This window comes from Triturus cristatus, chromosome 1_2 (genome assembly GCF_964204655.1).
Source record: "Triturus cristatus chromosome 1_2, aTriCri1.1, whole genome shotgun sequence".
Lineage (NCBI taxonomy): Eukaryota > Metazoa > Chordata > Amphibia > Caudata > Salamandridae > Triturus > Triturus cristatus.
Genome location: NC_140580.1, coordinates 736,550,475 through 736,575,463, shown reverse-complemented (window position 1 = coordinate 736,575,463; position 24,989 = coordinate 736,550,475). Strand labels below are relative to the sequence as shown.

At 42.7% G+C, this 24,989-nt stretch overlaps 1 protein-coding gene across 1 annotated transcript in view; it reads right to left on the bottom strand.

Annotated features, from left to right (window-relative positions):
• The window catches only part of LOC146867923 (protein-arginine deiminase type-3-like), an 84,810-nt gene extending 60,281 nt beyond the window's left edge, over positions 1 to 24,529 (bottom strand). Inside the window, exons 1-4 of the mRNA XM_085608650.1 lie at positions 24,384 to 24,529; positions 17,799 to 17,979; positions 13,268 to 13,340; positions 7,972 to 8,033 (exon numbers count right to left, since the gene is read on the bottom strand). Of these exons, the coding sequence (XP_085464776.1) occupies positions 7,972 to 8,033; positions 13,268 to 13,340; positions 17,799 to 17,979; positions 24,384 to 24,475 (408 nt within the window). The 5' untranslated portion in view covers positions 24,476 to 24,529. The remainder of the gene's footprint in view (positions 1 to 7,971; positions 8,034 to 13,267; positions 13,341 to 17,798; positions 17,980 to 24,383) is intronic.
• Between the last annotated feature and the right edge of the window lie 460 nt (positions 24,530 to 24,989).

Below are 24,989 nucleotides of genomic sequence, written 5' to 3'. Positions count from 1 at the left end.
CTGTTGGGTTTCTTCAATCCCCCAATGAGGCAGGTTATCATCCAGGCTTTGATCATGTCAAAACTAGACTATGCCAGTTCACTTTATTTGGGGGCCAACCAGTCTGAAATTATCAGACTACAAAGGGTTCAGAATGCGGCAACTCGAGCTCTCCTGGGCCTGCTTAGGAGGTGTACTACTCCTAATGCCATTCTTCACCTCCATTGGATACCTGTGGCCAAGCGCATAGAGTTCAAGGCCCTCTGCATTACGTTCAATATCCTGAATTTTTCATCTCCATGTATCCTGGCCAATCTGCATACTTTTTACATCCCCTCCCGCCAACTTTGTTCTATGGGACAGAATCTTATGGCTGTTTCTAGGGTGAGGAGGGTCCGTGTGCTGGCCTTGAAACTCTGCGAACGTGCTCCCCACTCCCATCCTCAGTATAAAGACCTATCTGCCTTTCCGTAAAACTGTCAAAACATTCTTCTTCCCTCCGTTGTAAGTTGTCTTCTGGCCACTAGCTGTGCAGTTTTCTGCCTTCAGCGACGTGACGCCCCTTTGCTAGGGCAGCCATGCGCTTTATAAGCTGTTATAACATAACATAACATAACATAACACCTGACTCAGGGTCCCTGTTCCTCATGGAGCAGGGACTAAAGTGCAGAAAACGAAAAAGCACCCTCCATATGCACAGGCTCAAAGGGCGAAACACCAATCCACTGCACCTCGCACCACTTGCAGCAGTCTTATTTACGCCACTAGTCTTTCTGTTTCTCTAGTGCTGAGAAACACTGTTTGCTCCAAGGTTGGGCCCAGATCTAGGCTGGCCAAGCAAGAGAGTTGTCGATAATCTGACCATAGACACTGACAGTGTGAATGAGACTAAAATAGATAATACATTCAGAGTTGTTGCAAGCAAGGGGGCCCCAAATTATGTTTGGCCTGGGGCCCTCAAAATCATTAAGATGTCCCTTGGGAGACTACTCTTCCAGTTCAAAATATTATGCCTAGCCAAACTAAAACTTTGCCAAATTCGGATGTGTGCTGTACAGTGCAGCACACATGCAAAGTGGGAAGCGTTAGGAGAAATAAAAGCATTTATCCTTCCTAATGCCAGCTTCAGAGTGGCATTATTTTTTTTTAGAAAAAACCCTGTCTGCCATTTTTAATAGATAGGGTTTTGCACCAAAAACCATAGGTGGTAGCATGGGGATGCCCATGTACTACTAATGGAACACCCCTTTGATGCAGACTACGTAAAGATGCACTAGGTGCTGCTTTGCGTTTACTTTGGGGTAACTTTCCATTGCAAAACAAGCTTTGCACTCGAAAGGAAATTTAAAAAAAAATTGCACAGGTTTGCATCTCTTTCATGACTCAAACCCAGTGCAAAATGTTTGTAAATCCGGGTACTGGACGTTTCAGGATGGGTTCTCTAGCAGGGCTCACGAAGAAACCCCGACAGCAGACAGAGAAGAATGCTACAAACTTCCTTTCATTTTGAAAAACAATACAAACCAGAACATATCAAAACAAAGAAACAGGAAATTAAACACCTCAAAAACCAATCCACTCTAAAAACACTGAAATTAAAACTCTTCCTGCTAATCCTCCAAAAAGCACTTCGATGCAGAACTCCTAAGCCAATGAAATGAAGAATGTCGGGTGTATTCACGAAGGTAAATTGCACTTGTGAGTAATTTCAATATTCTTACACTAAATTCGGCTATTCAAACAATCTGAGTGTAAAATGACTCAAAAGTATAGCCTTACACATCTCCACTCCCTGATAAAGGGTGTGGAACCTAACTAACAAGTCTAAGTTTCTGCTAAAAAAAACAAACAGCAATAAGTCTAGAACCACACATGGTCAACCCCTGACTGTGCAACACTCCCCAATAGAGCAAAATGGAGGCAAGAACTTTAAATTGAAACCCTCATAAGAATTTGTGTTAATTTAAATGACAATATTTGAAATAGATAAAAATAAAAATAAATAGGATTTAACGTTAAAAATATCAATAAAAACATTAGATATTTGAAATAAATGTTTGCATTTAAACGTGAATGTAACAATAAATTGTAAAAAATATGATGAAATTACTTTTAATTAATTACATTTCTCACCTTTAATAACAATTAATGCATAATATTACAAATTCTTGTTTTACTTTAGGTTGGAATTTATTTTTAAATTTGACCTTGAAAAAAATAAGTTTAATGCAATTTAATATATTTTAAATAATATTTTTTCATTCAATCTGAAGTTAATTGTGCTGTAGCATTTATGCTTTACTTCTAAATTTAATATATATCTATATATCCAAGTTGAAAAAACCTTTTACTTTTTCTCTATGGTAATACAGAGAACTTTTGCCTATATTTTACCATACAGTGATCTCCGGCCCAGAGTCCATGGTGTTTTTGCCACTCAGTCTGTCACAAGGACCAACAACATACAAATGGTAAGATGCAGTTTGAGTCCCTTGGCATTGTTGTAGCATTCCACCCTTCGTCCTTGTGTTTTAGGTTTATGCTCTATGAGCAACATATATGGCCAGATGTGGGATCTGTGTTTACTGTGCCACAGGAATCAAACAGTACCCCATGAGGAGGCCCAGTGTGGTTGATATTTGTTTGAGATTATTTGTGGTCCCTCTTAGAGTCAACCTGGCCAAGCAGTGCAGGCTAGACTGTTTCTATGGGAGCAGATTGAAGTTTTATTTGGATAAGACTTGACCCTGCTGAAGTGATACAATGGGCTAAAAAGATGGACTAGAAGGTGAGTTGATCGATTGGTGGTGGATGAGCCTTGTGCAAGCATTTCACCGTCGCCTTTTTATTTGTTTGTGGCTCACTCAGTATGATGGCTAAGCCAAGGCCCATACTCTATGTGCTACAAGAATTAAGCTGCACCTCACTGATGAAGCTCAATAAGTTTGAAACTGACTAGGGATTTCATATGTTCCTGTCTAGAAAGGATCTGTGTAGCAGAGCGGAATGGACTCCTCCCATTCGAGTAGGATGATGTCTGATATACATATGGCTGCTCCTTGTCTAGGTTGAAATTAGAGGCAGGTAAAAGAGGGACTGCAATGCCACCCAAACGATCGCCTGAGGCTGACTTTTGCAGGCATTTCAGCCATCACCTTTGTGCTTCATCATTAAGACCTTTCTCCATAGCTGGCACACCCAGAACGAGCAAAATGCTATGGACTTTCTTTATATTGACAGGGAATGAAATAAAGAAAACCTCCTGTTAAATTTGTCTCTAGAAGCAAGCTGTGTGCCACAGACGTAATCTGACTGTACCGTGAGTATCAAGCCTTGGGGCATATTATCAAGCCAGGCGATAAAATTATCGCCGCTTTGGCGGCAGAAAACTGCCGCTAAAACGGCGATAATGGGCTTGATAATATGCTCTATGGAATTCCAATTGGAGCCCAGGTTAGATGTCCTTCACATCTAACATGATAATAAGCCCCTAGTCTATTAGCACAACCATTAAGCATTTGACCTACATTTTCCAAACAGAAATGCAAAACCTGAGGCAGACAGTACACATTTGCAACTTTGTTTCCAAAGAGAGATCCCACCACTATCAAATGAAGCCTTGAATAGTCACTAACCACATCAGTTACCCAAAATTTCCAAGAAATAGCGCCTGCAGGCCTTTCCTGAAATTCCCAATGATAAAAAGATATATGAATTAAATCATGTCAATCTGAGGCCCACACTTATCTCAACCCTTTAAAGCCAAAAAGACAGAGTCCATCGACTATTTTATTGAAAACACCCAAAATGAGGCTTGAAACAGAAAAAATAGTGTTGATACATTGAATATTCATTTTGAGGGAGCTAATACGATTCACCATGACACCCAGTTTAGCCAGCTCATGACTGACAGCTCCCCGCTCCATCTAGCGTCTAGCCAGAAATCATAGGCTGAGACACTGGGATAGGCCCAGTGATGCAAACAAAGCCTGCGGTCGGCATGTGCTGAATTCCCGATGTGTGTCCTCACCAGTTCTGAGTACTCAACTAACAAGGTGAGTCTGTCTCATCAGAAAAGGGAATAGAATGGAGAAAAACCTCATTTTTTGCCAGAGAAGACACCAAATAACACTTCTATATTCCAAACTGCCTTCTACAGTTGAAGTTGCGCGTGCTCTGCCCAGTATTCCTCAACGTCAGCAACCTAGTTGGCCTACACCGACAGAACTAAAACCTGAAGTATACAACATCTAAAAGTAACCCTGGGGACCACAGTTTTGTTTCCATACACGGTATCTGGAAGTTAGAGAGGCACTGATCTGCTCACTAACTTTCAGACAGCAGCAAGAGACATCTGTGGGATCTTGGGCGTATAGGGAGATAGAACTCAGCACAGCAGCACAATTGCTTGAACTTCCAACTCCAGGCATTTTCCTGTTTGCCTGAGCCCAACTAACACCTCCTCACTACGCTGCACTATACAAGCTTTGCATTCAGTCTCCTCTGTCTCTGCACTACAGGTTTCCTCCCAGTACTCCTGTCCTGCCTTTTCTCTCAGCATCTTGTCATTCTGCGGCCTCTCCTCAATGCTGGTCTACAAGGCTGTCACTATTCTCAGACTACGGTGAGATCTCTTCTTGTGACTTCCTTATTTTGTTTTTACTGTTATTTCTTTATTTTTCTTCAAGTTATGCCTTGTCACCATTGAACCAAAGTGTCGCAGTATATGAAAATGCAGACATTGTATAACATAGTCATAGAGTTGTTAAAACAATTTTGCTTATGTGTAAGTTACAAGTTAGTAGATAATAAACCACACCAGGAGCAACTTGCAATACCTTCCAAAATGTAAGACATATCGGTCATACGGTACGAACATAGCATGTCGCCAGATATCATAAAGTAATACATGTGCATTCTTTGAAAATGATCAGTCATGGAGGTCTAGGTATGCCATACTAGTGAATAACATCAGCCTACAGCCGCAATGTCATGAAACAGGGAGTAGGCTAAAAACTGTGGTGGGAGTATGGTGTGTAGAGGAGCTGGCAGCGGCAGGCCCTGTCATTTGGAAGAGAGATGTGCAGACATTGGCTAGTGGACATGTGTAACTGTAGACGCACAGTGAGAGATGGTAGAATCAGTGGGTAAGTGTGAGTGTGGAGTGTGGGGGAGTTGGAGGGGAAGAGGAGGGGTCCTCTAGGAATACCACTATCCACTCAGTGCAGGCAGGACAGGAGTCAAAATGGCAGACCGAGGCACCAGATGAGGGACCCCATGGCCCGTGCATCAAACAATAATCACAAAGGAAACTTGTATAGATCATGGGGGATCAACCTAATAAGCACAGTAGCACAACAGAATGAAGTCATACAATGCGTAATCCTGATTCATATAGCGATCTTCCACTTGATAAAATTATGTCCATTCAACTGTGCGAAATAACACAGAAAATTACAAATAATGATCCAATTCCATGTCGAGATGTCAATGATTGAACTTTTATTGCAAAATCACGTAGATCATGGGGGATGGTCATTATTCCCTGCCACCTATAGATAGTGTGCGAGGAGGGTAGGCCATTGAGGGGAAACTAGACGTTTGTGTAGGAGGCCGACCTCCTCATAGCAGAGATCCTCTTCCTCCGCCCCTGCCCCATTTGTACACCGCCCTATGCCAAGCCACCACTGGTGGAGGAATATGTGACGTTACAACACGATCAAAATGATCGCGGAACGTTACATCGCAGTTTTTACAATGCAAGTCGTTACAACGACTTGCGCTGGAGGGCGCTGGACTTAGAAATAGTATGATTTACTATTCCAACACCAGTCTACGTACAGTAGGGAAGGTGTTGGAATAGTAAATCATACTATTCCTTAGGTTAGAGCGCCATCCAGCACAAGTCGTTGTAATGACTTGCGGTGTGATACCCATGATGTAAAGGCATTGCGATGAAATGCCCTTGTGGTAATGGATGTTTACCCAGGTGGAGCCGTTGGAGATTGCCACTGGAGTGTGAGCGCATGCTTGGTGAGGAGGAGTTCCAGAGCCGCGAAACGGAGGTGCACCTTTTGTTGCTTCCTACTCTTAAAATGTCCAGTGCACATGCCTCCCACATGCAGATGTTAGGTAATTCCATGACCTCCCACTCTGCAAAGTCGAGCAGGACCATAGCATATGTGCGAGGTCCACATAAGAGATATGGCATGGCGGACAGTGACATATATGTACCCTGATGATATGTATATATCTCCAAGGTTTGCAGATGTGGAGTTAATACGTATCTCTGTGGTATATGGTAGTTGATATACTAGCCACAATAGTCTGACTGGTTGAAATTTTTGTCCGCTGTATTCTGACATACAAACGTTGTATGTTCATCAGCTGTGCCAAAGGCTATCACCTTGGATGACCCACACCCTTTGATGCATCTGTCGAAATGCATGACTATGTATCTAGAAGAATCCCATAAACATAACACAAGTGAAGAGTCACAGGTGTCAATTACTTCAGTTCTTGAGTGGATGGATCGATTTATTTCGCAGAGTGCTTGAATTTTACGCGCTTTCTCTCTATTCCGCCAATCCTTATATCCTCTCCTTTTGCATGCCTTTTTTCAGCACTTTATGAGTGTGCATCAGGGCATTGATTTATTTTATTTCCTCTGAAGTCGGTTTACTGTGCCTTTGATATATGATCATGCTTACAACATTGTTTCTGATTTTCTTGCATCCAGTCCAGGTCTGCATCTTTACGTTAAAGAATAGGCTTTTGTAAACCAGTGTCTGTATTTGGAAAATGGTCAGCCTGCTTTCTGTCACCATCCCTCTTAGATCTCTGTTTATGTGCCTCCAATATCTTTTCCCACTCCCGGAACGCCACTTCCAGTTTTTGTCCGGTTGTTCCTCTCTTGTTATTTTCAATGAACGCCTTGAGTTGTCAAAATGCTTTCTGTCTCTTTTCTACCTTCTGTGGTACATTCTTGATGACCTAAATGAAGGGCGCGGTGTGAGGCATAAAGGGGTATGGTGCCATGCAAGATGTGAGTTGTGCATGGACATTGAAAGGCAAAATACTAGGAAGGGGGAAGGTGAGACAGAGGAAACTTTTCTCTTTGAACCATAAACTGAGGGGCATATTTACAAGAAACTAGCAGAGCGCTGTGTTATGCCAAAATTAGTAATTTCGAGTTCCGACAGTTTCAAAATGCAAGGATGCGCCATATAAACAAGAATGTGGCGCACCCCTATGTTAGCCCTAGCGCTGGCGATAAAAAATCTGCGTAGTGCCAGTGCAGGCACCCATGCGCCATTTTGCTAGGGTGCCTGCACTGCAGGGGCAATTGTTTATGTGCGGGAAGGGCATCCTTCCTGCACATTAACAATCTTTACAGACGATTTGTTCTATCTATGTGTGCTGCAGAAATCAGCACGTGTGGAAAGAGCAAAATAAGAGGAAGAAATAAAATACTTCTCCTTGTATCACCAACTTAAGACCATGTATTTCCTGGCGGTATTTTTGGCTCTGCCCCATACCTTGCAAATATGGGGCAGTGTCAAAAAGCAATGGGTGTTGCGGCAGAACACCCACTACAACACTCCTTGCTTTTTGATGCTGCCCCATATTTGCAAGGTATGGGCAGCGTGAAAAGTTCATTATTCACAAGGCTACTTTAAGCCACGTTACGTGGCTTAACGCCGCCTTGTAATTATAAGCAAAGGAGTTAATGCCACCAAAACATTGGAAAAAATGACGTTCTGGTGGTGTTAACTCCCTTTAAATATGCCCCTAAGTGTCCCTCTGAAACGTCTGCATAGCCGCACCGAGTGTCCGGTAGTGTTGAAAGCAATGACAACAGAGGATCTCACTGGTGAGGGGCCTGTCAATAAACTTGTGGGCCAACTTTTCCAGTAGAGACTCTCCCTCGACCACGAGGACTGCTATCTTACAGTTCTTGTATGTGGGTGTGCTGGGTGGAAGGTTCCTTACCTTGTTGGTCTTATCATTGCTGACCGTCCCGTTGCGGTGTACATCAACGTTCAGTGACAGTTCTGAAAAAGAAATGATTGATACCCAGGTTTGTGTAAACACACTCATCACACCAGGTCAATTGACATTTTAGCTTAGTCCCTCATCCCTTCCAAACTTCCTCCCTTACACTTTCCTCACTAGCCTCCTCCTCTCGGGCAGCCAGCCCCTTCATAATGACAGATATTCACTATCCAGCAAGAGATGGAGGAGCAGGTTGGTGGCTGTCATGAAAACTGTTTTACTTAAGAGCCAAATAAAAAAGAGCCAATTGAAAGATTACTTGATTAGTGTGATTAGGGGAAAGATGTGGCGTCGCGGCCAGGGCGACTGACTCCGGAATCTGGGGATCGCGGTTCGATCCATGGCGTCGGAGGCAGATTAGCCCAGCACCATGTGACTCTAGGCAATAGCTTGCTTAATCTTCCTGACGGCGCCTAGAGACCCTTACGGGTGATTGTTCGTGCTTTACAAATGTGGATTATTATTATTATTATGGTGCACATTGGTTGGCACTTCCGCCCATATTCTTGTAGGTTAGGCTAGTCCATGCCATTAAAGCCTGAAACTACCATGTGACACCCAGTGGTTTGTGAGCAGCCAGTCACAGGAGGCTACAAAATATTTAGGCCCTCATTAGGGTGCCCTAGTAGATCAGCCCCCTGGATTTACTCTTACCGGTTGTCCCAGTAATTCTGCGGCGGGCAGATTAAAAGGAATTCTGAGCTTTAGGGGAATCAGTCTTATCTTTTCTTTGGTATTTCCGGTGAAAAACCATGGAACTGTGGTATTCCTCCTAAACGTATACTTCATGACTCTTGCAATGAGACCTTAAGTACAGCCCTTCTTTTCTCTTGACGAAATTAAATATCTTTTCACGAAGTTTAGCCACTTAAGCTGCTCTGGCTAGAACCCGGGGACCTTAGAAAGGCAAATCTTGATGTCAAATATAGCGCATCAGGTCCAGCTGATCCATATATTACGGTGCCTACTCTCAACACTGCTGTCTCTGTCGAAAGTCAGTGTTACCTATGCTTTCTGTTTCCTGTATTTTGATAAAATTGTAACAAATTATTTGACCTACAAAATCTTTTATGTTTTTCTGCACAATTTTACTTCCCCAGTCACCCTCGGTTCATTCTGTACAAATCTTTTTATGTTCGTATCTCTAGCTCATTACATTACCTTGTCTAGCTATTTTTTCAAATCATTTGCATAGGAAAGGCTTACATTAATTTTATAGTGTCTTACTTGCCCGAGACGAGTGTCTTAAAACTATGGGAAGCCCACAAGAACTAGTCCAGGTGTTAGTAATGAAAATGAATGAACGAATAAATGTATATTCAAGATAAACACAATGGGCCCCATTCCCAAAGGTAAAGTTAGACAGAAGTCTAACTTTACGACTTTCTGTATTTACAAAGGCCATTTACGAGTAGTAAAAGCCCTTTGTGAATATCGAAAGTCGTAAAGATAGACTTTCGTCCCACTATACCTTTGTGAATTGGGCCCAACGCCTATGTCTTAAAGAGACAAAAGCGGTTCTTAACATTTTAACTTCTGAGGACTCTCACTTAATCATTGCTGGAAATGGAATCCGGGGACCCGTGCTGAGTGATTATTGGAATCCGGGAGCCGGCCTAAGCAATTTTGATAACTGAACCATAAAATAATATGGAACTGACCATTCATCAAACAGATACACACATGCTGAAATATTCCATTTGAGTCACTAACAAATATAAAATAAATCTGTATCTAATTTTAATGGGAATGATGGAGCTTTTCTAAATGTAGCTAAGGCCACCCATTGTCCATACTATATTCTGTTTAATACACTGGCACTGCTCCCAAGAATCAATATGAGGATTCCAACTTAGGGGCAGATTTACACTCCCCTTGCACCACTTTTGCATCAGTTTTAACATGGGAAAAGTGACGCAAAAGTGGTGAAAGGGCTTGTAAATCTGCCCCTTAATTTTTAGACTCCAATTTCGATTTCCTTCACCAATACAGAACGTTAGAAAACTTTAAGTTTTTATTTTGCTTCTTTATTTATATACTCATTAATAATTTGTTAATATTAATTAATTTTCTAAGCAGTCACTAACTCCCTGAGTGGGTGTCGGGAACCCCCAAGGGTCCCCCGACCACAGGTTAAGAACAATTGGCATACGTTTTACAGCCATGTGGTTAAATCTCTCTGCTAGCCAATGGGTAAGTGAGTATTGGCCTGATTATGATGGTGGTTGGACGAGCGTCTGCTCGCCATCCTGTCGGGAACGGGACTGGCCTACGGAGAGTCGGCGGTCCTGCCATGCAAATTACGATACGACCACCGTGGAGGAGGTCGAAAACATGCCTTCGTATCATTGAGGCTTGAGCTGCGGCCCAAAAAAGGGCCACAGCACAAGCACTTGGGGGGTACCCATGGTAACCCCCAACATTGGCATGCACAAGGTGGCAGGCACTGCGTGGTGCATATATTGCATTGTGGCGGGTGCTACTTACAGCACTGCCCGCCACAATGTAATATAAATGGGATGCCACCGCCACCGTGGCGGTGGCATCCTAATTGTCATGGCGGGACCGCCGCACCACTGGCGGCCGGTCCCAGCACCGCTAGGATGGCAGGCGGACTGAAGTCCACCCGCCATCCTAATAGACCCCTAAATGTTTTCAATATGTTTGCATGAAAGCTCTTTCAGAGGCAGGATAGTAATTATTTATTCTGAACCTACAAATGAAGATGGTACCAAAACCATCCCTTTTTATCAATAATATTTCATGTTTTTAGAACATATCATCAGTTTTTAAAGGTATTTTCTCTTTTTTGCAACACATGAAGACATTTTATGAGCAATGCATGACAAAGTGTGGTTGGACCCTGATACAGCATTCTATATTCTGAACATTTTTTTGTTGTAAAGGCTACCCACAAGAACAGGGACGCCAGAGTTTGTCCCACACAGGGAGCTCCTTGCACTCCACTCAAGAGAGAACAAGTGTTTTGTGTCTGGTTGGTAGGTGGGGATCTTCCTGCCATCATTTTTGGGAACATTAGTTGTTTAAGCACACTTTGCCAGGTATTGCTCTTCCAGGCACAGTATAGCAGAAGGCAACTTTCTCCTGACATAGAATGCTTATGGCACTGTCCTACCTGGTACACAATTTGTGATATGTAATATTCCTCCTAACTCCATGTTCTGTGTAAACTGTCTTCAGTGTACTGTATTCTGAGGACAGATTAATATTTGTGTGATGTTATCTAGAATTATTATTTCTAAAACAGTATTTAAGAGCATTACGTTTCCTGACACACTTATAAGTATTTTTTTTAACTCTCCTGTAGAATTTGCTGGCTAGTGTTCATTTTTAGTCAATTAGTTCCTTGTTTTTGAGTGTTAATCTTCCTGGCACAATATGACCTTGACGACTTTCTTCATGCTCTAGGTTTCTCGTGTCACATTATTAGGTCGAGCATTCTAGACCTCTTGTAGATACTTTAGTGTATACTTATTATATACTTATTTATGCATGTACTTTGTGGGCTCTGGAGATCAGCCCTAGGACTTGTCTGCTTCCGCTTAGGGACTTTTTTTCTGTTCAAGTGCCTCTATTTAACTGTCTTGATTTACTTATTATATACTTGTAGGTGTATGCAGTTTGTGGGCTCTGGAGATCAGCTCTAGGACTTGTCTGCTTCCTCTTAGGGTTTTTTTTTTCTGTTCAACTGCCTCTATTTAACTCTCTTGATAGAAAACGACCAGCAGAGGTCAGTAAAATACCAGAATTGCTTTCTGCTGAGGGACCTTCTTTTTTAAATTTTTCTGGCAACTGCCTTCATTTAACTTTCTTGATAGAAAACGACCAGCAGAGGTCAATAAAATACTTTAGCATTCTCTATATTCCAGTCCATAGAACTTGTCTTCCATGAGCACCCGTAGACAATATTTTTTCAAATCTTTTATTATCAGTGATATGACCACTGAAGGCCCTGTTTTTATATTAAAAACAGAGCTTTGGACTATACCATTTCTCGCTAAAAGGCATTATTTAGCTCCATGTATTCCCATACTTGGCGTGTCATGCAGTTTGGTGCTTACTTTCCCTCCATGTTAAAGAACAGTAGATGTTTCAGCCCCCAGGCTAATGTGCTGCATAGCTAAATACATATAAGGTCCCAAAGGCGAGACCGATTGCATTGCAAATGCTTGTTAAATATATTATACACATGTCGTCGTGCTCTTGTGTATTCTCCCACCCAACAAAGTTGTAATTAACATTTACATTCTTGGTTCAATTTGATGATGTTTATTCTACTTTCTGTTGAGCATTAAAATTATTGGGGCATTGGGCTGGAAATGATCTCTTTCGCAAATATACTTTGGGCAATATACTTGGCCTCAACAACATTCCCTGAGGTAAAATAACTCCTGGCACTCTATTCCTAGCAGACGTACTCGCCCGTGCACAACATACTTGAGGTCATTATGTTTCTTGGAACCAGATCAAGGATATTATGTTCAATACATAGGATTCTGTCGCAAATTGTCTTATGAATGGTATTTTATGTAAGCCTGGGCGGTGAACTCCGCTCTGTTCGCGGAGATTGGGGAGTTTTTTGCACTCAGCGCTCTGAGAATCTTGCTACGCAGAGCAGAGATTTTTCCTCGCTTGCCACTGGTAAGTTGGTGAGCGTGAGCGAGGAAAATCCAAGGCTAGAACACTTCCCTGCGAGATTTATCAACGCGGGCGATTGCGTATGGTCTCTACTGCTCGTGTTGAGAAACCTTCCATTCATGTTGAGGAAGCTGGCCCTCGAGTAGAACTTCTACTTGAGTGGCAGAAAGAAGCAGTGCCCTCTTGCCCTGTGCAAGATGCTGTACGTGCTGATTTTACAGTGCAGAACAAACACCCGGCACTAAAAATCAGTGCGAATGGCGCAAGGTAACCCACTCTGCCGCTCGTGGAGGTCCGCGTAGCTTGGCACAGTTTTTTTTGTCACTTTGTGGAGTTCCACGTGGCGGAACTCTGCAAACTCCACCCAGGCTTAATTTTAGGAAGCGGTTTCATTCATCAAAGTAGACTGGGGACATAATTGATTTGACACACTACGCTTGAGATAGAGGGTGCATAACTCGTATTTGGCGTCTATTTACATAATAGACACACCAGGGCTTATGTTTGGTGCCTGTTTGGTGACAGAGGCTATACTCGTTATATTTCCACTCAATGTATCCTGGTTTGCACTTACCAATACTAGTGAGGTGGAGCATGGCACTGCTCGGGGCACTTTTCTCGTTCCTTCCATAATATATCACATTCACCTGTGGAAGCAGTCAGAAACATCACACTTGTAATGAAAAGAGAACGAGTCAGAATTCAACTATATTTATATGCAGTAACAGAGATTTAAGGATCATTTGATCAATGTGCTGCAGAATGGTTCACACAATATCACTTTTGCACTGTCATTGCTAACGGTTACATTTGCACTACTCCCCGTTTTCTCATTAGGCCTACATTTGGTAAAATAAGTGTACGTATGTGTGTGTGTGTGTGTGTGTGTGTGTGTGCATGCATGCGTGTGTGTGTGTGTGTGTGTGAAATGTAATGTGCAAATGTATGTGTGATGTGAGTTGTTGAATATGAAACAGTTGGGTTTCGAATTGGAATGAGACGTACTTACACTAAGCATGTAATCAAAATGTACAGCATCAGATACAACATTTGGCAATGGCAGCCATACCACGTTTCCTAGGTTCCTGCATGATGTGCTGTTCCAGTCCAGGATTTTTTGTTTAAATCTGGGACTTATGGTCTTGCTTTCTACATTATATAGCAGGACCACATGTCCATTACATGTCCATTACATATGCAACTAAGGTGGGCCTGATGTGTTGAACGACTTCTGTGGTTTGGGGCATTCTACCCCACAGCCAGGTGGAAAGCACAGTCTGAGAATATGGGTGCTCTGTTCTGCTAGCAATGTCTAAAGATGGACAGGCCACCAACTTGAGAAGGAGAGCTGAGCCAGGGATGAGTCTTGACCCTATGAACCAAAGCACAAACCACAACACTAAAAGACCCACTATGTAATCACCTACTAGATGATAATTTAAAATAACCTGGAAGTTTGGTGGGAGTATGTTGAACATGGCCCTTTCTGCAGGGTGTCCCAAACCTTTTGCCTTTGCCTTCCACTTTTTGCTGAATTCGTTTTTGTTGGCCTTAGAACTCGGTGCAGTTTACCACTGCGAACCAGTGCTTAAGTGCTTGTGCTCTTTGCTTAAAAAATGTTAACATTGGCTCATACCCAATTTAAATATTTAATTTACTTGTAAGTCCCTTGTAAAGTGGCATTACGTGTGCCTCGGGCCTGTAAATTTAATGCTGTAGCACTCATTGTGCCAACCACTTAAGTAGCAGTTTAAAAATGTCTCAGGCCTGTCATTGCAGAGCTTGTGGGTGCAGTTTTAAACTACTGTGTTGACCTGGCAAAGAAAACCTTTTACGAGTCCCAAACATTCCATTCTAATACATATACGTCACCTATAGTATAGGCCTTGAATAGCCCAGAGGGCAGGGGCCATGTATTTAAAAAGTTGGACATGCACTTTTAAGTAGACCTGGCCAACGAACTTCGCTCTGTTTGCGGAGTTTGCGGAGTTTTCTGCACTCAGCACTCCGCGGAGCTTGCAGAGTGCAGAAAACTCCGCTTCGGGATGTGCAGCAGAGTTTTTTTCCTGCTCGCGACTGCAAAGGGTAAGTTCACTGTTCGCGAGCATGAGCTGCCACTCAGGTAGAACTTCTACCTGAGCGGTAGGAATACCAGCACAAACTGCAGTTCGCACTGCACTCTGCCACTCGCGGAACTTCGCGGAGTTTTTTTGTAACTTCGCGGAGTTCCGCGTAGCAAAACTCCACGACTACGCCCATGCCTGCTTTTACGTTTTACATGTCCTGGTAGTAAAAAACTCTTAAATTCATTTTTCATTACTGCAGGGCCTATGGTTCACATAGGATAACATTGGAGTTGCTTTATAACATTTTGTAAGTGTAATTTCCAAATGGGTGCAGGTAAATCCTTCATTGTCTACTAGGGGGAGATCAAGGGAATTAGGCACTTGAGACACAGTACAATAGAAGCTGTAACGTGATGTATTAGTATGGTGCTAAAATAGAAGGGATGTCATACCTGCATCCTGATACAGAGGTAAGATACTTAAACGTAAGTCTTCTAGCACACACAATGTCATGTAAACACAAATAAGAATCATCCCATAATCCTTATGTTCTTCAATGTATTCTTTAATTGAATTCAGATTCTTCCGCCCGCTGGCAGCCTCATTAGCTCTCACTAGCATGCAGACTCACATTAGTGAGAGCTAATGGGGACCGCTGACTGTGGCTGCGGCACCGATACTTAAAATAACGTTACTGGATTGAACTGAGTACTTTACGGGATGCCTCTCTTTTGGCGTAAATATTCTGCAATTTACCTGCAAGAACTTCCTATTTAGAATCTCTTTGACTGAATTTTTTTGCCCTAAAGCGGTCTTGGATCTTCATATGAAACATCTTGTCCTAATGATGTTCTCATAGATTCACCTCACAAGAGATCAAAACATCGACGCTCTAACACATTTTCTTTTAGTCTCTGTTAATTTTAAAATCTCAGGATTTTGTTCCTATGTCTAGGACACTCTCCAAACTTGGGGCCATATGTAGGTAGGGACACATTTACCACTTCATAAATACCGAATTTTACCGATTCGGTATTTATGAAGTGGTATATGATATGTAGGTAATTGGTCGGTAAATATTACCAATTCGGAATAATTCGGTAATTACCGAATCGGTATTTACCGATTCGGTAATGAGGCATACCTTCCCATTGATGGGAAGGTATGCCTCATTACCGAATCGGTAAATACCGATTCGGTAATGGGGGGAACACATGCAAGGGTGGCAGGGTGTCACATTGACACCCTATTGCACCCCTGAAACGGCCATGTGTGCACATGTGGCACACATACATGCCCGAAGGGCATGTATGTCTGCCACATTGCACACTTGTAGGCGCTATGAAATGCGTTTCACCATCCATACTTTATTTACCACCAACTATTAGTTGGTGGTAAATACCGACTCCAAACATCACCCACACACTCCCCCTACATCTCATTTCTGTATTCGGAATTTACCGAATCGGTAAAATTACCGAATCGGTAATTTTACCGATTCGGTAAATTCCGAATACAGAAATTGTCCCCCTACATACCAAAAGCCAAAATACCGGTCGGTAACGGTATAATTACCGAAAATCGGCCGTTACCGACCGGTATTTGGCTTCCTACATGAGGCCCTAAATGTCCTTAGGAATGAGCTATTTAACATTGATAATTAGTGAAATCTAAAGAATTTCTTTCTTGTTCAGTTATCAAAGTTGTTGAAGTTTTTTGTCATGCTGAACCCCTAATGAAACCACTTGCCTATGATTGAAACACAAAATGTTTTAAGAGTTATGCCCAGTTGTGTCGATTTATTTCTCTATTTAAATAATATAGATCATTCTGCTTTGAATTTGTTTCCTTATGTACTGAGTAGACGCTCAACAAGTAATTAGAGATTTTTTACTTAAATTTTCTTTAAGTACCCCTTGTAGGCATCATTACCTGACTCTTATTCACCGAAGCCCTCAAGGGTATACTGGGCTGCCTATGTTTGTGTTAATACTTTTAGAAAGTTTGGATTTACCTGCCGTTAGCCCTTTTAGTCCCAGTAGCCTGTCTTGGGGCACATGACTGGGTATAACTGACAGCTAGACTTTGTGAATTCTTCCCAGACAGTCACAAAATAGAGAGATTAGGTGTTTCTGAATGGGCCATCTGCTGGGAGGATTGGGGGCGGAGCTCAGCACAGCCCCGCTTGCCACTGAATCGCCTGTGCTCTGCCTTCACACAAAGGGCTTAATCTAGCTCTCTCCGTAGATTATAGTTTTCCCCCCAAAAAACATACATAATATTTATACAAAGAGTTTTGGTCAGCGGGCTTTATCCACTGATCTGTTTAATAATGCAATTTGCTTCCACCCACCAATTTATAGGGCATGGGGCAGTGGGCCAGCCTCCTATGCCCAATGGCTTCCTTCACTTTGAGTGACCGCGGTAAGCCTGGGCTCATTGTTCCCATATGCCTAAAAACACACCTTTCTCTTCAGCGACACGTTTGCCTCAAAGTGCTTTTATTTTATTCATAGTTTATATTAACTTTAAATATCATTTATATATTTTTCCTGCACTTTTGGTCAGATTGTGAGTAATATTCTGTCTCTTTTTGAAAGCTGCTGTAATAAAGCGTTTAAATGACACTGTAAAAGTGTAGGTGTCTGCAATTTGAGTGCTCGATTAGGTGGTGATTTTTTTCTCATCTCCTTCACAAATAATAAAATGCAGGCACAGCTGAAAGGCTTGGTATTCAAAAATATCTCTAGTAAAATATGAATTAAATATTAATATTTTTATTCTAAGCATATGCCAGCCATGTTTAGATAGCTCAACGTTTTTTTCTTCTTTTTGTGGCATATGCTTGCATTAAAAAAAAAAAACTGTTACTCCAGTATCAATACCTGGTCTTTCCAGAAGAACTAAATCCAGCTACTTTAACAAACCCCAAAGTCACACCATAAATTCATCCACGAATCCCTCCCTCATGACTTGCTTTCTCATTCACCCATTAACTTCCTGGGGCATTTGTGCCCTCAACGTACGAGAACAACTTACTTTGATGTCATTGGGTTCAGTGCTGGGTTTAGCGGTAGTAACTGAGACCTCCAGATTTTTGTCCAGGGGCCACTTCCCCGCTTCTTTTTGGATAGTTTTATTTGAAAGACGATTAACAACCTTCACTTCTACTCCAGGACTCCCTTCTATGTCAAAAGTGGTGGCATCAAGTGGGGCTGATCTGGAACAGAGATGAGTGTTAGAAAATTGTCCTTTAATTACACTAGCATCATCACCAGCTCTGTTGTTGGGACACTTGCTCAATTCCAGCTTTGTTGGGCTAACAACTCTCTTGGCAGCCCCAGAATCACTGCAATGGTATAGCTCGTGCCAGTGGCCCAAGAAAGAGGGGTGTAGTTATTATTAGCATAGCTCGTGTAGTGACCCACTAGTCCCCAAATATAGTTCTTTTTCACCTAGGGAAGGCGGCCTATTTTCTTGCTTGAAATAGGGTCCATGGCTCCCTTGCCACTACAAGGCTAAGAAAATATGGTTTAAACCCATGGTCTACATTGAATGGCACAGGGTCCAAATATCACATGTAAAATATTGCACAATAAAATACTACATCAAATACATCCATCAAACCACACGTACAAAGTAAGAAAAGCATACGCGGATGTGGTTTCAAGAATATAAGAATATAAATATATAATTATGTTGACAATGTTGATATTAACAACTGTGATATTGCGTTCTAGTATTTTGAGAAATGTGGTTGTAGGTTGACTGGGGTATGAGACCTAGTCAAGCAGCAACCACAATCCTAGTCAGGGCAAAAAGTAGGCAAACGCTAAATTAACCTGTGCTCACCTTCTGGTAGCTCGGCACAGAGCAGTCAGGGTTAACTTAGAGGCAATGTCTAAAGTATTTGTGCATCACTTCAAACAGTAAAACAGTGAAAACACCATACAAAAAGATTCCACACCAGGTTAGAAAAATAGCTCTTAATTTAATAAATAAAACAAGACCAAAATGACAAAAGACAAAAATCCAATAAGTAGAACTTGAGATATGCATTTTTAAAGAATAAACTGTAAAATAGTGCTTAGAAGCAATAGATGTTTACTTAGGCTATCTGGTGAAGTAAAAAATTCAGGCTGACCACAATGGAGCATGGGCCGGATAATGGGACCCGGTGATGCCCACGGAATAAAAATACCTTAATCCTGAATGCATTGACATAGAAGATGTGGGGTGTAGCCGAAGTGATGTGTCGTCCTGATCCACTCAGCAACGGTAATGTGTTGGCTTCGTTGAACAAAAAAGCTGCGATGTGGAAATTCGTCATCATCCTCTTTGAGGATGCCGCCGACGTGTATGCGAAGACATTGTGGTGGTTCCGAAGGCGATGCATTGGGGCTGATCCGCACAGCAGAGGCAATGTGATAGTTCTGGTCCACACAACGGTAGCGATGCGCCGGTTCTGATCCATGTACCAGGAGCGATGCTCCGGTTCTGATCCATGCAACAGGGACGATGCGCTGGTTATAATCCACGCAAAGGCAGTGATGCGCATGTTTGACAGATGATGTGTGGATTTTGAGGCATCAAACACCTTAGGCCCACTTCCAAAGCTCCAGGACTGGGGTGGCACCACTTGGCAGTGCAGAGTCACAGATGGCAGAGTCCAGGTGCAGAAGTGGGTAGGTTGGCAGTCTTTTATGTCAGTGAGACTTCAGATTAGGAGGCCAGCCATCTAGCCTTTGGAGTCACTCTGGCTTCAAGTGGTGCAGGTCCAGTCCTTCTAAGCCAGGAAGGGGAACAACAGGCAACAGGGCAGCACAGCAACGGAGGTGTCCAGCAAAGGAGCACTCCAGCGATTGCCAATCCTTCAGCAGCAAAGCAGTCATTCTTCATGGTAGAGTCCTCACAGGCTCAGAAGTGTACAAAAGTCATGGAGTCAGAGGTGCAGTTGGGCCTTTAAGGGGGGGGGACTTCAAAGACAGGTCATTGAAGTACATAGAGGTTCTCCTTTCCTGTACTGACTCCAGACTCACTGGGGGGGGGTATGCAGCTCTATGCGTGGGGACAGGACAAAGCCTATTCAGGTGTAAGTGAGGCTGGGTGCAGCGCCTCCCCCCATCCTCCCAGGATAAACCATCAAGTCACACCTAAGCTTCCATTGTGTGTGGCAATCTAGTGGGGATACACAAAGCCCAGTTGTCACCCACCCCAGACTGATCAGAGACAGGCAGCAGGCACCAAATGGCTAAAGTAAGAAAATGCCAACTTTCTAAAAGTGTTCCAGCAAACAAATGATGGACGGAATGCTGACAATGCAAACATGCTCTCCCAGTCAAAAGATCTGGGTTAAATCCATTGTTCTTTTGCCCACTACGCCACCCCAGTTTGGATCTAGCCATATGCAAATCAGTCTTGACCCTGTGCCCCATGGGAACAGTCCAGACCGAACTGCCAGGCCAGGTCCTCCCTGGACCGGAAACAAACATCCTGGGACCGGTTTCAGGGTATGTCACCCTTCTTCAGCCGGGCTATCTTGAATCCAGTGGCGCAAAACAATAATTTTTTTCTCTGCTACCAAATGTGGGGCTTTAGTTATTGGCTCTACCGGATCCAGCTGTGTTTGCTAGCCAGGCTTGTACATGACTCACTTGAGCTTGCTTTTTCTCTCACACTTTAGTGTAATATCAGAAGTAGTTTTTCCTCTCATCCACACAGGGTTGTAACAAGAGTGGTCTGTGTTCCCTGGAGCTTTTCTGATGATTTTTCCTATCCAAATATGGTCATGTCCTTTAATTCAATGCTGGCTTTTCTGCATTCCATCATGGATTCAGTGTGGTGTATAGATAACAGCTACGGCATAATAATGACTTATGAACCAATAGTCTTCCAGACCTGGTGGCATGTGGAGTGTCTTTTGACTGGCAGTAAGAGTTACTTAATTTACTGATCAGGTTGGTTGTGTCCAGGGCACAAGTCCTAAAAAAAGAAGTGGGGGGACGCTGACGTCACGACAGGAAGTGACGTCACGAAAGGTGGCTTGCACCATCAGATCCATTGCCTCCCATCGCTCACCCCTTAGATGCGATTGCATCAGAGAAGCCTGTGCATGAGCAGCGTTCTCAATGAGCTCCGATCTCACCCGAGAGGCCAAAGAGTGAATATGTTGCTCCATTTTCTCCAGTTATCGAGCTCCTGGTAAAATAAGTGGGGGGACGCCGTCCACCCGCGTGGTACCCCGACTCGAGCCCTAGTTGTGTCTGTGTACCGGATTTGCATTATAGCCTAACATGCAGGCCGTGATAACCCCTTTAGTTCTTTGCAGCATTTCACTGCACCCAAGTATATTATTGACTTTCGCCCACCCTTTGCGGTGCTTGTGTATTTTGGACAGGTAATGATAATCATAATATGGCCGTATTCTCACTATTTGCAAGTGCTCATAGTTTGTACCATAGGCTGGAGCACTGTTCGGATTATATATATCCCTTCCTTTCTTACGCCTTAAGTCTTTTTGCTGGTCCCTTTTTCTTTGCATGGGTCTGTCACTTCCTGTTGTGTCATTCAGCATGTAAGTGCCCTCATGTCAGAATCATCTTCTTCCTCCCTTTCTCTCACTCCAGAGTGGCAGGTGTTTTCACAGTTATCTTTTCTCTCGTCTCACGGAATCTTGTGGATGATTCTTCAAAAGCTAGCACTCCTCATCTCCAGTTTACAGCGTTCTTTGACTACCTCTTATAAAAGATTGTGGTAGCAACATTTGTCTTCACACTGACTTCAGCACACCTTTAGCTTGTTTAAATAACCTCTCACCCCTCTCTAACCAAGCCACATTTAATGTGACCATGACCTTCTTTCAGAGTTGAGTTCTGGCAGTCATCTCCTCCATGTTTTGCAATATCTGTTTTGGGAAAATGCCTTCTTCTGTTCTGCTGCCTTGTTGGCTTCTGTTCTTCTGCCACAGTCCCTTTGAGGACATTCTATCAGCCTCCTCCAGGGGTACAGGTGCTGTGGTTTTGTTTGTGTGTAGGATGGACGAAAGAAATACAGCAGAAACAATTACTTTCCTTCTTTTTCATAAGGTATGATCAGGTGGGCATTTACGTCATGTCTATTACAACCACCATAATAGTTGAAAAGGGTCATGTATTATATTTCAATGCAAAGGCAGACTGGGCATGAACAAAGAAGGGGGTCCAATGATGAACCGTTTTTAAAGTAACTAAAGTGGATGCGAGTTTGTCGTCGTGGATAGATTTCTACATAGAATCAGATAGGTGATAAACTCTAGTCTGTCTCTGTCTGTCATAACTAATCCCAAATACTGGGATTGGTTATTGTGGTCCTCTCTTATTATTCATGAATGGCCAGAGCCTGTTTTAGGGACAGATATCGACCAGGGTCCCTGCACGTGGTTGGCTGGCCTCAACCTGAATTCAGTGATAAAATCCTCTCTAAAGGACCCCTCTGCCAGACCCATCTGGGGATGACCTCTCCGGCAGGCTCCTTATGGACAGACCACTGTATTCTCAACTCTGTCTAGGCCTTCTCCTCAGTTCATGAGTTAAAAAAATGCATATTTAAACATAGTAACCACATCAAAGCAATGCTTTTAAGTTCCTGGCTCTAGAAATAAATTAAGACCTGACTCACAGTCTAACATTTCACGATCCAATTATATCTAATTATATGTAAACAACGGTTTCATTGAAATGCATGATGTGTAATGAGAGCTGACCCCACCCTGAAAAGCAAGCGTGGCATCTATGGTTCTGTTTCTGCAAATACAAACCTCCCCCTCCTAATGGAACCAGAGAATAAATCCGCTCATGATGCGACAAAACAATTTTTCTGGATCCAGACAAAATGTGTGCTAGAAGAATTTCCTAGGATAAAACCTATCTCCTCATCCTGCGTGTGGACACGCCACATTATTCCGGATATGTCTCCCCTTGACTATTTAAAAAAACATCACTCCACAGTCCCATCGCATTGCCCTCCGTGGTAAAACCTTCTTTTATAAGAAGATTCCTTGAAAAGACCCTCTTCCCACAGCCCTAGCAGGTTCCGTGAAAGTGCAATCTATGCTAAAATACACGGAAGTCGGAAATCCCCTTCTATAGCTCGTCGTCGATTTCCATATTAGAGTCTGGTTCCCACATCACTCCTCACCTGTAATAAGATACTGACATTACTACTGGACTGTAATGATTCCTTGCAGTTTAGTTGTGACATTGCAGTGCCTGCTCCCAGAGCTAGCAGTGAGCATCACAATGAGCTTCCAGGGCAAAATGCCGACTGGCACTTATATTATTGAAGGGAGGGGTAGCCTGACTACTAGAAAGAAACACAGTGGTCGGCTTACAAGGAGACATTCCAATGAAACTAATGTAATTGTTGAAAACTATTTTTTAATAGCATCTGAAGAAAAGAACTTGCTTAGTTTGAAAGCTAATGTATTATGCCACACTCTCATTTTATATTCAGCTGTTCAGTAAAATTTATCAAAAACCTGAAGAGTCCAGATTTAAAGTGACATTTTTGGAAGAATACTAAGGTATTGCACTGCTCGACTTCACTACAGGAGAACAGAAACCTATGATCATGCCCCACACTTTCTAAAACATCAAGCTGGCTTTCAGAGTGGCATGCATCAAAGCTCTTAATATGTGTGAAATAAATTACAAACTGCATATAGGTGCCTCTACTCCCACAGTATACATTCCACATTTACTCTGTATATCTCCAAATACAAGAACGTCTTCATCATAAGGATCAAGAGAAAAAAGAATGGGGTTGAGCAACAGTAATTATGCTACTGATCTATATCATATGGAAACAATGCAGTATGTACACTAAAAGAAAACTGCACTTCGCTTTTGAGTTCCAAGACCTTACAAAGTAACTCAATCATTGGCCTTATTCCTCATGAGGGTCAAGGGGCTCTACTTTGACTCGAATAGCCTGATCACTTTTGGGGTATCTTGCCCCACACATTACTACATTTCCCGATAGAAACATATGTTCCCAATCTGTCCCTTCCTTTGGAAGCAATTCGTATTATGACAAATTGAAGTAATTCCTCTGACAACAATGTTCCCTAAAACAAGCATTTCTCCACAGTTCCAGGCTATTTCCATTATATGAAAGATTCCAGGTTTTTATAGTATCTGAGAAATTGGTGAACGTGGTCTGAAATGACCTTTTCCAGCAGCTGTTCCCACCAGTTCTGTGCAATTTCGACTTTGGACAGCCGAAAAGGGAAATGAGATGCACAATCCTGAAAACTGAACCCTTTTGCACATGTTTAATCCTTATCCTGGTCGTAGGAGGAATTTGTGTGGTAAATCCCAGGGAAGATGCCCGATGCAAATACTAAGTTCAGAATCAGGTTAGTGATAGTATTTCCAAAGAAGACATTATTCTTTCCGAAAGCTCCACTAGGCATCACATTCCACGTTTCCACAGCATCAAAGAGTAATGTCTTGCAAAAGCCATTGTAACTATAACAACATTCCTGTCAAATGCCCATGCTTTCAATACAACATGGTGATGGGCTAAAGCTGTGGTAGATGATGGGGTATCACTGCTCATCAAAGATACAAAACATATCCTGCTTACCCGCAGATGTCCACAGTGGCCGGTGTCCCCACCACGCACACCGACTGCGTAGGTAAGTTGAGGGAGACAGGGATCGCTCTTCGCTGAGACATGGCTGTCCGGCTGTCCTGCAGTCGCTTGGGCTGGAGATGGCCAACTGTGCTGTTTACTCTATGGCGAGCTGTGTTCAGTATTCCATGACAACCGGACTAAAAAGGGAAACATATTAAGTCCCTCCCCTTTCCTAATTAGTGAGAGTCTTTTGATGAATACATCTGCATCCATAGGGCCTCACAGAGGAATGACGCAAGCTGCTGTTTCCTGTTTAATTGGCAGTGACTCTTGGCATTAGGTAGCAGGTGACTTCTGACACGCTTCGAGAAGATGATGGGTTACTTCTTCGAACCTGCTCAACCAGCGGTAGGAGGACAATAGAGGTGAAGACGAAACTATTGTGTACATTTTCTAACTGTTTTGTTTTAGGTTTTTACAGGCATCACAGGCATTGTCCCCTTTTGCAAATTGTGAACTGTCATAAACAACTTCCTGATGTTGAGTAGTCATTTGATATGTTTCCTTGAAAGGTTTTATGGTTGTCTCTTGAAATGGGAAGATGATGGGATTTGG